The following is a 13681-nucleotide window of genomic DNA, read 5'->3' on the forward strand; positions in this document are numbered from 1 at the left end:
GGAAAGGATTAGGAAAAATAATCCTGAAGGAGAAGAGGACACTGAAAAAGAAGAGATCGTTGAAAAAAATTACATTAAAAAAAAAATCTTCCTGTGGTACATGCTGAAAATAACAGGACTAGAGCTCATCAAAATTTGTAATCTGAACAGTTTTTCCTGTGCTAACACTCACAGTGGTTCTAAACCAAAGCTGTGACTACAAAAGAAGAAGGAAAAAAATGTTGATGAGATTTAGAAATCTAAAAAATAGAATTTATCATAAAATTTTACTGGATCTGTTTATTTTTTTAGTTATTCCAGAAAGAGTCCCTTCTCTTTATGTCCTGCTAAATTAATTTGAACAATGGTATTAAACATTTCTGTTGTACAAACATGCTGTACAGCTTCATGAGCACAGCAATTCAGAACACACACTTGACTGATAGCTATGGCAAGTACACTAGCACTTGTGACGCCTATTTCTAGCATCTCAAATCACTCCTGAAAATCATAAGCTCAAGGAATCTATCATATAGTTTCATAATACAGATTGAAAATTGATTTGCTTCCATGATCTTTGTGAAAGGGATGACTTTATAATTGTCTTTAAGTCCATCAGAAGTAAATGAATATTTTGTGCCCATGTTAACTGAAAAGAAGAAAATGGTCTTTACAACAGTGATGTGAACTATAGGAAGAAGTTACAAAATTTACATCCTCAAAGAACTTTGAGAGAACAGATTAGATCAGTAGTTCTCAACAGAGGTCAATTTTGTCCCCTCCCCAGGATATTTGGCAGTGTCTGGAGACATTTTTGGTTGTCACAGCTGTGGAAGGGTGGAATCCAGTGAGTAAAGGCCAGAGATGCTGCTAAATATCCTACATTTCACAAGAAAACCCCATAAAAAAAATTGTCCAGCCCAAAATGTCAGTAGTGCCAAAGCTGAGAAACCCAAGAAGTTCCTTACAGCCTTAGGACTCTTAAAAAATCCCATCTGATTATAATCAGTTCAAGGAGACATGATCAGGGTATCCCAAAGATGAATGAATTCTTTCATGCCACTAGACTGTTTCAAAATATTATAAGTAGGTCATTGATTCAGTGTGCTAAATAACTGAATCAAGTTAATCCTAAGTGCATTTTGGAGAATATGGAGAATATCTTAATCATTGGGCAATTCTGGTACAGAAATGTACTTTCTTTGAAAAGGAATACCTAAATTTTAGAAGAAAGTTTCCTGAATAATTGTCAGAAGAGAAAAGAAATAGAATAAAAAACCAGACTTCATTTTTTTACACTGAATTCCCACACAGACCCAAAGAAAATATCTATGTTAACATGAGGTTCAAATAAATAACTGTTGGTATTTTTTCCTAACCACAAATATCTTCAAATAACTTAGTCTCCTATGTGTGTTATTCATGTTTTTCTAAAACTTTAGAGCCACAGCCTATTATATTTTTTACCATGCATAATAACAGATAATTTCTATTCATTGATTTTTAAAAAAAAAAAATTAGGAGTAATTGAATATAAAATTCCAGGGAGCATTTGATATGCCTTACAACCTGTGCCTTCAAGAAACTCTGTTTATGAGTCAGAATGACTTGAGAGCTATCCAAGTACTGGGTTGTGATTTTTTTCCTCATTCCAGTGCCAACTTAGATCTTAAAGAATTACCTAGGGTTAATGAGAAAGAATTCTGAAGACTGTCACTACTAATACTAGTCCCTGGTAGAAATGCACAATAAATTTATTGACTGCCTGGTGGGAAGGGATAAGAGCAGAATAGATTTCTTGAAATAGTCTGTTGCTTGATTGTTTTGAGGGAATTATATTTGGATACTCTATTATGAGGAAGTGAGATAAATTGTTTATTTTCTGAATTTTTTAGCTAAGAATGAAACCTTGGCACTGCCTGCTGAATCTAAAACACCAGAGATAGAAAAAATCCCAGCACAGCCCGTAACAGGTAATGAGATCCCTACGTTATTAACTTTGAGAAAATAAATAATGTATTTTCAAGTAGTAACTGATTGACAAGCCTGTATTTTTTTTTCAGTGAAGAGCCAGTAGGAAATTCATTTTGATCATAAGCACACAACAGTAGGAGATTCTGGGTCTTTAATGTTTGGAAAAACAGCAGATGCAAATGAACCATTGAATTCTATAACTGATATGTAATATGGAAGATGTATTTTTCACTTTACGTGAAAGTTGTTACCGCAACATTCTGAAATATTTTTATACTAAGATGTAACACCATGGTTTGGGTGCTTTCCTTTTATAAGAAGACACGAGAGCATTTTTTCATTTCTTCACTTTCACAAGTGATTGGTTTAGCAAAATGCCATTATCCCTCATAAATCCATAGTTTAATATCTATGAAAATACCTTGGAATCATTTAGTAACAATGTCTCTTGAAGATTAACAATGCTCATGTAGAAAATACCTAATAGTTCAGTAAAAATCCTTTAAAGAATAAACGCAGTACGCATTTTCCCCAGTTTATCAACCATTACTAACAAACATTCAGCACGTCTTATGTGAATGAACTGCCCAAGTCCAGCCCACTGGGGACACGTTATTCTCTGAACTACAGAGTTTTTGCCAGAGCAATACCACTTCATCCAGAGCTCTGTGAAACAAATATCTGGCAAGAATTCCTCCAAATCTACATTTAGCAAAGTAACTCCAATCTAAAGTGAATTTCTTAACCCATAAAATTGCCATAAATTGAAATATCAGTGATATTTACCTTGTACTAAACTCTTGGACTCCTAACTAGTCCAGAGAAAATAAAAATTGGTGGGGAAATAAAATGGCTTGATTTCAAGAAACCTATTCAAGTAGAAATATTTCTGACAGAGTAAGAAGTACTTGGTCCTACCTAAAGGTGAGAAATGGACCTTCCATCCCCCACCTTCATGGGAGTTGGAGCAAGGGTAGACTCTGATGCTGGAATAAGCTATTTGAATGAAATTCCTAGGTAGTTTTCTGATTTCAATATAATTAGCCAATACCAAGAAAAGCATTCCCAACTACACTTCTTCTCTTGGCATAGTATCTGATGGGAGAGTCAACAGAGTTCTTAGCTCTCTGCCAAACCTTCCTCAGGATTTTCCACTTCAGAAACACTTAGGCAAACACCATAATTCATTATTCAGTGTCACTGTGTTTATTTCATATCCTTACCCTACAAAATTCTGGAATTGTCTAGCTCACAATTGATTCCAAATCTCAGTGATCCTGGTTCTTATTCCTCAAAAACTATTTACCTGAAGGTCATCTTTACCTTTGATCTAGCACTTGAAACAACCCTGTGACTGAGCATTTGAATCCTCATAATTTCAGCCCAGTTCCAAGCTTTGCATGTTGACTACAGTTTGGAAGAGAGAAGTCTTTAAAATGTAATAGTTCTAAATAAATCTTTTTGACCTGGGTCATTATGTTATCTGCCCATTTATTAACTTGTTTAATAAATATTTATCATGTGCTTGCTTACTATATCGCAGACTTTGTGCTAAGAAAAAAGGGCAGACCCAAAATTATGATTAAACTGATAAATGCTTCCATGGGGGTCAATTCCACGTGCTTTTTGGAACACATGGAAAGTGGACAAACCCAGAAAGGAAGGGTTGGGAGGAGGTGTCAGTTCAGACACAAGCCAGGGAGCCCTTAACATAATTAACTTGAAAAGGATTAGTCCGTATAAGTGTCAGTTCTAATTCTAAAAGGCAACAAAAGTGCCTTATGGTCTTGAGTTGTTTCATCATTTATCTTAATTTGTAAAGTCATCTTTTTTACCTTCCAGTGACTCCTGAATCAGTTCCAAGAACCACTAAACCCACTGTGTCTAGTGCGTTAGACATTTCAGAAACAATACCGGGTAATTCTAAGAACTTTTTTTCTTAAAAAAAAAAAAAAAAAAGACCCAACCGTCATACAAAAGTAACTCCAATGCCTTGGCTTCCCATCCTCCCCACTTTCTTTCCTACCTTACTGGCAGTAGTTCATCTTCTGTTTCTCAGACCAATTCCATTAAAGTGTTAACGACATACCTTGATCCTGATGACTAATATTCTAGGCAGCTCTGGTTGCTATATGCTAACTGTACACCCTTTTTACCAGTCTCTTGGGAGGTATAGAAAAACAATGCCAACCTTTTAACCTACAAAGCTTGGAGGAGTGAGAGTCTTGACTATGTCTGTGCTTTCCATTTCAGTTGGCTTTTCCAAGTCTTGTGTGTACTAAACTTAAGGAGAATCCCCCGAAGTGACATGCCTTTTACTAAGAATTTCATGTCATGCAAGTTAGCTGCTTCTTGGCCCAAGAGAATCTAACCTGCTTTATTCTCTTCTCCAAAAAAAAAAAAAAAAAAAAAAGGGCAGCATGTACGTATTTTGTTCTGTAATTGTGATGTTGATCTTCCATGCCACACCATGGCCATTTGAATGTATACCTTCAAATTATAACTATGTAAAACTTTTTCCAGGGAAAGCCAGCTATTTCCATGAAAGGCATCAGCTGCACCCTCTGTTATGAGCATGCCTCACATGACATGGTTAAGCCACAACGTCAAATCCCGACTCAGGGAGTTTCTAACTGAATTCTTCTTTATTGCAGTTCTTAGGGGAAGGACCCCCGAAACACCGCAAACTATTTTAATACCTAGGTTTGAATTGCCACTGAGCACTCTAGGTAAAAATTATTAAACACTGCAGCTTATTATTACCTTGGAAATATTATGCATGCTTGAAAGAAGTCCTTAGGCTAATTCATTCAAATTTATCTCCTCACAGAAAAAAAGGGACACATGGCTTATAGAACAGTAAACTCTCCAATACCAAGCCCTTAAATGTTATAAATTCTTTATTTTATAATCTAGGATCCTAAAGAGTCTTTCTCTATGACAAATCCTTTGGTAATTTTTCTTGGGGGTAGTCATATTTTGATATTATATTTGATTCTTTTAATTCAACATTATTGTGTCACTGAATAAATTATTTTCTATATTTTTCCTAAATATCTTTTTACTCAACTGTTTCTCTTGAAAGAGAAGATATATTTATGATATTTCTGCAGACTGCTTCTTAGAATCCTTAGAATTTACCTGCAATATCAAAAAAGTTGTTGGGGGAGCTTAAATATAAAGTCACATAGTTACTGAAATTCTATTTTTAAAAACTATTGGACAGACATTTTCTAGTTCATATGTGTTTGGTGCTTGACTTGAGTTTAAACTTAATATATCTGGGAACACATACGCAGAGCTGAAGAAATTAGGACACTAGTTTAATAAGTGTGAAAGAAAGAACCCAAACTCCTCAAATGCAGTGGCTTTATTATACAAAATAGAAAAAGAAGCTGTCTTATATTATCCATCATTGAAACACAGGAGTAAGAAATATATACTAGTAACAGTCCCTTACCTTACCTGAGTAATTTGCATTTGTGTGTTTGTTTTTGAAGCTTGAGATTTTAAAAACCTTTTCTCTTACTCACACTTCAAGCCATAACATTTCTTGTGTGTTTCATTGCAGCTCCGAAAAGCCTTCCAGAATTTCCTCAGGCAAAAACACCCTTCCCTTTTGAGAAACCTGGGGGCACCTTGGGTAGTAACAGCACCTTAAATCTGGTGTTACGACGTGGGTGGTGATTGCTTAATTCTGTAGGACACGTTTACTGGATCTTATCTACGCAAACCTCAATGAACTGCTGAATTCAGTCAACTCAGACAAACAAGTGGTTGATTGGTTTAAAAAAAAAAAAAGCCAAAAACAACTATTTCTCTGATTGGATTTTCTACAAATTCAGTAACAATTATCAATCTATTAATTCCATATATAGCCCATTTAGTTAGTTTTCCGTCCTCAAAAAAGTGAGAGTATGACACCAAACTCTAGTCTCCTTCTAGTCTCTACTCAAATGCTCTCTGAATGGGTGTATATTGATTTCTTCTTCATATGTGATAATGTTTAATTGGATCAGTATGTGTTTTTTATTTCAGGCTACTGGTAGCCACTTAACCACACCAGCAACCTATTTCTGTCTCTTTATCCTCTCAAAAAAATTCTCAGTGAATTCCATTTCTTTTTTGCTGTAGCTTCAAGTCAAAAGCCATGGATTGTGCCTACACGTAAAATATCTGAAGATTCCAAAATTCTGCTGCCTCAAACTGGTAATTGCATTCTTTTTTTAAAAAATAGATTGGAGCAACAGTATGGAATAACTTCTCGTTTTTATTTTTATAGGTTGTTTAGTTGATTATCCATATACTTTGTAGTAAATGGTAAAGTTATAATCCATTCTTGATGCTTAGATGAATTTCATTTTTTTCAATACAAAAGCAAAATGCTTTTGCATTTGTTTTAAAGATCTGTGTTTTAATGTCTGGATATACAGTTAGAAGTCTGGCTAGAAGGTGAACTGTGAATTGGCTTATTGAATTTCTAGAGATCTCTTTAGTGACATGAGAGCAGTAACAAAAATAAGAATCCCATCGTGATCTGATTTAAGAGTATGAATTTAATATTTCCCTTGCAGTTAGATATTTGCCTCTTTTTCAGTAAAATATCTAATGAACATTTGAGAGTTTACTTTGTGCAAGATATTATTACTGAAATAATAAAATATGTAAACATAAAATATGTCCTAAAATATGTAAACATATTGTGATATAGAGGAAAGACCACAGGTCTTGGCACTAATACTGGAACTTGGTTCCAGTTCTGGCTTTACTACCAACCACATATTTTAGCTATTTTTCTCTACTTTCCTGGATCCTGGTTTGCTCTTTTGTAAACTATAGCAATTGGTTTTTTCTCCCGAGAATTCTTGTGTTCCAACACTAAAATTGATTGAGTGAAATAGCTTCCTTTTTAAAAAATAGATTTTTCTCAATTAAAGAGTTTTTGCGTTTACGTCTTTTCTTTGATGTCTAGTGGTCAACTAAAGAAAATATTCAGCATGTGAGAATTATAAGAAAACCTCAAAAACCATTTTGTGTCATTACTTCTATGATTTTTGTTTTACTTATTTGTATTTTAATTTTGTGAACCTTCTAGTGGTGATTTTTTTGAGTACATATAATTAGTATATAATGTAGTTAGAAGTTCATGTAATGATGTTAAACACACCCCCATTCGGTGGTATCCTCCAGAAAGGAGTCCAGCACAGGATTGGTTTGAGAAAGGATGAGAATGAGCCTACAGACACATAGATCTTAGTCAAATGATCCTTTCTCTGGTGAGTGTAATTGATTCAGATCTTAGCAAAAGATACAAGGATGGCATCAAATGAAGTAAGCATGTCTGTTACGGTCCTCCCTAGTTTACTCACGTGGGAAAACACTTATAAGTTGGTTATAGTTGTCAGCCAATACAGAGAAGCCTTAAATTAGGTCTTTCTAAGCCTTGATTCCCCATGTCACTGACCCTGAAATTCTAGTGCCATTACTCAATGTGGGTGCAAGAACACCTTCAGAATTCAGGTCACCTGAGTCTAAAATCCAGGCTCTGGGTGGACTTTCATACTGAGCCTCTAGTTCTGTTAACACAGAGGCACAGCTGCACTGCAGACTGTGGAACAATGCTAGTCTGTGGGCGTGTGTGATGGTTTATCTGCTGCACTGTGGCCCAGCTGGCCTGACCCCCACGCCCTTTACAAGTATCACATCTTCCAAACCAAAGACTGTTGGGGCCCACTGAGTTAGCAGAACACTCAGGTCCCTTTTATCTCTCAACTTCTGGGCTGTAAACACAGGGCATATAAGGTCTTCCTGGTTTCTCTTGAGCAGCCTCTAGATTTTTGGTGTTTATGATTATTTAAGAGCAAACTGACCAAAACCTCCAGGAAACCACTTATGAAATTTCAATGCCTAGGATATGAATTATATATAAGCCTGAATTGAAGCAAGCTTTGGGGGGGGGTAGGGAAAATACGTTTGCAGGTGAATGTTGTAGAGTTACAAAGAGACAAAGATAGATGAGATTGGAATTCCCAGTGAAAGAAAGGTTCCTTTTGCCTTAATTACAGAAAAGGAATATTCTGGTTTTGCCCGGTGGAGTATGAATAGTTGCTAATGCCGCAGGAAGCAGTTTCATTATTCAGCTGCTTCCCTCCTGCTAGGGCCACCTTAGGCTGCCAGAGAACTTCCAAAAACTGTCGACTGCCAGCTGTCTGTAGATGAAGTGTGTGGGCCTGTCATGGGCTGTAACAGTTCGGTCGGTATGATTGCAGGCATACGCATAAGCCACAGAAACTTCCTAGCCAGCCCTTACAACACTGAATTGTTATGACTGGCTACTTGGTATGATGTTTGGAGAGAGAGCATTGGCATCACCAGGGAGCTTGTTAGAAAGGCAGAATCTTGGGCTCTACTTCAAATCTGTTGAATCAGGATCTGCTTTTTAACAAGATCTCCAGGTGATTTGTGTGAGTATTAAAGTTTAAGAAGCACTGCCTTAACACTGTAGTCTGTAATACTTCACATGGTACAGATAAGAAGCATCGAATGTGGTCAGTTATCGGACAGGAGGCCTGAAATCAATGTAAAATTGGTTTCTTAAAGTGGGCGATTAAGTATTTCTTGTTTCTGCTAATATTTTTAACACTCCCATCTACCTCTTGTATAAATATTCTGTGGCATCTTCCTAACGTGTTAAATTTCAAATTAAAATTCATCAAATGTGTTACTTGTGATTTAAAGAGTTGGTATATTCACACAACCCTTTTATTCATTTCACCCTTTGGTTCTCAATTGACTTTGTGTGAACTTACACAGGCACTAAGTTTCTATTTCCTATTTAGTTTCAACATATATGATCATTGTATTTTCCAGTTACTCACATGGCTTCCTAATGCAATTATTTGAGAATTAAGGAGAGAGAGAGGCAGAGATAGTACTTGAATGCCAGTCCATAAAATCATTGGTCTCATTTTTAGTTGTTACATCTTTTGAAGAAATGATATATTTCAGCTGGTATTAATGACATCATTATAGCGAAATGAACATATTTTGTTTTCTCTCTTGGCATGCAATGCATCTGTATTTACTATGTCAATTACCTTCAGCCAAAGACCACCAGGAACACACCTGTATTTGAACAGAGTTAGGTTTATTTACTTTTTGTAACAATGGAGAATGCAGACCATGAGGAACTGTGGATCTGTTAGTAAGAGGATGTTATGGGATTTAGTCTTGTGTTAGGTGATCCTGGGGAGTGTTTAAGGAAGTGAAACTTTGCTCTGAATTGGATGCTGTCTGAAAATAGGAATAATTTGTGACAGAATATCTTAAGAATTCTTAACTAGAAGGCAAGAAAAGAAGAGTGAGACTAAAGCTGTGACTGGTAAAGATATTAGCCAGAATATGAGGACAGTAATTTTTGTGTTCATGCGTTTGTGTCCCACACAGTTACAGAATGGTCTTGTTTTTGTCTTGGTCCATCTTTGTCACCAAGTGAACTTGTCTGATGTTGATGTTCTTTTCAATTGTCGATGTTCCGTAGGTGAACACAACAGCCTAGCTGCGAGTGCCTGACCAGCACCTGGATGCCAGGGGCTGCTTGTTTCTTTATCAACCATTAAACGTGGTTTATCAGTACCTTTTGTAAAACTCATTTTCCTTCAACGTTTACTGGATTTGTTTTCCACATTTACTTCATACTCTGTATCAAATAATCAGAATGCATGCTCTTAAAAAGATTTCTGTATTACTTTTGTCAATAAAAAGTTATATGGAAATTCTAACTTGCATGTCGAATATTGAAATCATTTCAGTAGTTGATGGCAAGAGTGGGATGGAGTATTTGGAATTTGGAGTGTCCTAGGAAATCTGAGAAGTGCAGTCATCAAACATACTCTTCCCTACTTTTAGTCTATTGGCCCCAATCCTTCATTAGGGCTGCATTTTGTGATCTCATTATTTGGAATTGTATTTCGTTTAAACCTTCTCTAAAGTATGTTCAAGTGGGATTGACTGATTTTGCTTTCCTTAGCAAATCCACCTTTTCTTAAAGGACAGAAAGGAAATTATAAAAATATGCTCTTTAACTATATGCCAGAATGTAAACTTATTTATAAATTCTAAATTAAAAGAAAGTTGGCCATATTTTAGAAATACTTAAGTGCTTATAACAATCATTCAGAAAAGTCCATCTTTCTGGTGATGCAATAGAATTGGTCTTATGTTCTACTGGAAGGTAGCCAGTAGAACATGGTTGGAGAAGGAGGATAGAAATCAATGTTCTGTTTCTGGCTTGCTAATGCTATCAGTGTTAAGCGTCCTTAATTTACTTGGTCATCCCCTTAAAAGACCATCATTTAGTACCAGGAGGGATTTGAACTTTAATCAAATAAAAAAAAAATGGTTTCTTCATATAACCCTAGATGATACAGTGTGCTTATTTGCATCCTTAGAAAACTCTCCAGCCTGTTCTTCCCCTAGCATGCCCAGACAAACTGACTTTTCCCTCTAATTGTACAGTAACTTATTACTAAGATGACAGTTCCTTCTGGCATAATTATTTCCCCTTGAGCAATAAACAGTTATCTTTAGAGACTTCCCTTGACAGAACTGAGGATGGCCTGCCTCAGTCTTTTCATTAGAATCCACTTTGGGAGCTCCCTTTAGGAGTTCATTACTAATTATTTTCAGTGTTTCATTCTTTCAGTGCTTTGTAGAACTTTAGTAAATTGCTATATGCACTTAAGCTCTATAAATTATTTAAAGCCTTGAAAGCTGAAGTGATCAGCATGCCTGAGGAGTGGTATACTGGTTGGAAAGTTTCGGCCACAAGTGGTTTGCTCACAGTGGTTGAAAAGAGGTTGAACTCTGCATTTGGACCTTATTGTCTTCCTATGAGGTGTTGATTAGCATAGATCTGGCCCACCAGACTGAATTAAGCCCTAGAGAGGAGAAAAAATAGGAATAAATGGTGGCGTGGATGCTTTGAGATCAGGAAAATAGAATTTAAGTATACAGATGGTTTACGGATTTACAGTGGCCTCTTAGAGATTTACAGCTGCAGCCTTTGGTTTTGCTTCATGAGCATTTTCTTGCAGGCAATATATTCACAAATTTCAAGGCCAACCGGAAAGGTATTTTATTTTTCCATGATATGAAGAGAGCTTTATGTACTTATTTAAATGGTACTGAGAACTCTGTGTGTGGTGTTTATAACTGCTTTTCTCATCCAGCTACTTATTGATGGTCCTGTTGTATTTTCCCCTTGTGTCTTTATATGTGTGTTTAGGATTCTATTTCCATGGCAGGGTATGGCCACGCAAGCATATGGCAGGTAATTGTGTAGTAGAGGGAGAGATTTGTGTGCACGCATATGTGTGTTATAAAATAATTAAAGGATCTGTTCATTTATTCTCATCTATCCTTACTAAGAGCATAAACTACCCAACTGTCAAACTCATTGTTATTTGTTCATTGTAACGGAAATCTAGCCGATTATTAATTCCACTGAGTCTTCCCATGTACAAGGCTCTGGGGTAAACCTTGAAGACCATAAAGAGCATGACAGGCACAGTTTCTATCCTAATGAGGTCACGAGGTCTTTCATCTAAGAATTTAAAAAGGAGTCTTTATACATATGCAGTGGAATATTATTCACCGTAAAAAAAAAAAGATGGAATAATGCCATTTGTAGCAACATAGATGAACCTAGAGATTATCATACTAAGTGAAGTAAGTCAGACAGGGAAAGACAAATATCATACGATACTACTTATATATGGACTCTAGAAAATGATACAAATGAATTTATTTACAAAACAGAAACGGACTCACAGACATAGAAAACAAACTTATGGTTAACAAAGGAGAAAGGGGGTGAGGAGGGATAAATTAGGAGTTTGGGATTAGCAGATATAAACTACTATATATAAAAGAGTTAGGGACTTCCCTGGTGGCACAGTGGTTGAGAGTCCGCCTGCCGATGCAGGGGACACGGGTTCGTGCCCTGGTCCAGGAAGGTCCCACATGCCGTGGAGCGGCTGGGCCCGTGAGCCATGGCCACTGAGCCTGCGCGTCCGGAGCCTGTGCTCTGCAACGGGAGAGGCCACAACAGTGAGAGGCCCGCGTACAGCAAAAAAAAAAAAAAAAAAAAAAAGAGTTAAACAACAAGATCCTACTGTATAGCACAGGGAACTATATTCAATATCTTGTAATAAACTATAAGGGGGAGTGGGAGGGAGATGCAAGAGAGAGGAGATGTGGGAATATATGTATATGTATAGCTGATTCACTTTGTTATAAAGCAGAAACTAACTTCAATAAAAAAATAATAAATTTAGAAACAGTCCAACAAAAAAGTCTTTCACATAGTTATTAATATTCATGGAATTTGAATAAGATAAATTGATGAATTCTTGATCATTGTAAAGGCCTTGTCTGTGTGCCATCATATGTTTCCAGAGCAATATCAAAGTATTTTTATTATGGAATTTGCATCTAATCAGTTTTTTAAAAGTAAAAATAAAATGTACAGCCAACAAAACATAATTTAGCAATGTAGTTTTAGGAAGTTATAAGCAAATGAGAAAATTGTAGTGTGGCTTATTTCATATTATTTTTTTCTCTGAAAAATATAAAAATAAAATTTAGTTATCGTGATTATAAGCCATTACTGTTTTTTGAAAGAAAATAAAATTGCTTTTTATAGCCTTTGAATTGAACTGCCTATTTTACTAGCATTAGACTTCTCCTACAAATTTTAGTCCCATTTATATTCTGTGAATGCAAGATTAGAAAGAGTGCTTAATGACAAATGGCTGGAGAATGTCACCCACTAAAGTAAACATGGGTGACAGAAGATGTTTGCCTCTAAACAATAATGCATGATGGCATGTAGAGTCTAAAAAATAGAAGGGTTTACCCCTCTTAGCTATTTATCAATTTTATAGCTGGAGAAGCCCTTTAAAAACCAGGGATACCTAAGCATTTCCTGTGTTTCATTCTGGTATAGAAAGAAGTATATTTACAAGAGTTTTGTGGGGGTTTTTGTTTTTTGGGGTTTTTCTTAAATTTTATTTTTTTATACAGCAGTTTCTTATTAGTTATCCATTTTATACATATTGGTGTATATATGTCAATACCAATCTCCCAATTCATCACACCACCACACCTCCCCCCACCAGTTTCTCCCCTTGGTGTCCATACATTTGTTCTCTGCATCTGTGTCTCAATTTCTGCCCTGCAAACTGGTTCATCTGTACCATTTTTCTAGGTTCCACATATATGCGTTAATATACGATATTTGTTTTTCTCTTTCCGACTTACTTCACTCTGTATGACAGTCTAGGTCCATCCACGTCTCTACAAATGACCCAATTTCATTCCTTTTTATGGCTGAGTAATATTCCATTGTATATATGTACCACATCTTTTTCATCCATTCATCTGTCGATGGGCATTTAGGTTGCTTCCATGTCCTTGCTATTGTAAATAGAGCTGCAATGAACATTGGGGTGCATGTGTCTTTTTGAATTATGGTTTTCTCTGGGTATAAGTCCAGTAGTGGGATTGCTGGGTCATATGGTAATTCTATTTTTAGTTTTTTAAGAAACCTCCATACTGTTCTCCATAGTGGCTGTATCAATTTACATTCCCACTAACAGTGCAAGAGGGTTCCCTTTTCTCCACACCCTCTCCAGCATTTGTTGTTTGTAGATTTTCTGATGATGCC

The 13681-nt window shown here is 36.1% G+C and overlaps 1 protein-coding gene across 31 annotated transcripts in view; it reads left to right on the top strand.

Moving 5' to 3' along the window:
* The window catches only part of ABI3BP (ABI family member 3 binding protein), a 262429-nt gene that overhangs the window by 132450 nt on the left and 116298 nt on the right, over window positions 1-13681 (top strand). For 22 of the 31 annotated variants that reach the window (XM_082654463.1, XM_082654466.1, XM_082654485.1 and 19 more), the window contains exons 10-13: window positions 1875-1952; window positions 3796-3870; window positions 5525-5596; window positions 6088-6162. In XM_082654463.1, coding sequence (XP_082510589.1) covers window positions 1875-1952; window positions 3796-3870; window positions 5525-5596; window positions 6088-6162 — 300 coding nt within the window. Of the gene's footprint in view, window positions 1-1874; window positions 1953-3795; window positions 3871-5524; window positions 5597-6087; window positions 6163-11239; window positions 11285-13681 lie in introns of all 31 variants that reach the window. The other 9 variants (XM_082654491.1, XM_082654487.1, XM_082654486.1 and 6 more) reach the window with 3 other exon arrangements.

The sequence above is a fragment of the Grampus griseus genome, assembly GCF_964374135.1.
Source record: "Grampus griseus genome assembly, chromosome: 5".
Taxonomy (NCBI): Eukaryota; Metazoa; Chordata; class Mammalia; order Artiodactyla; family Delphinidae; genus Grampus; species Grampus griseus.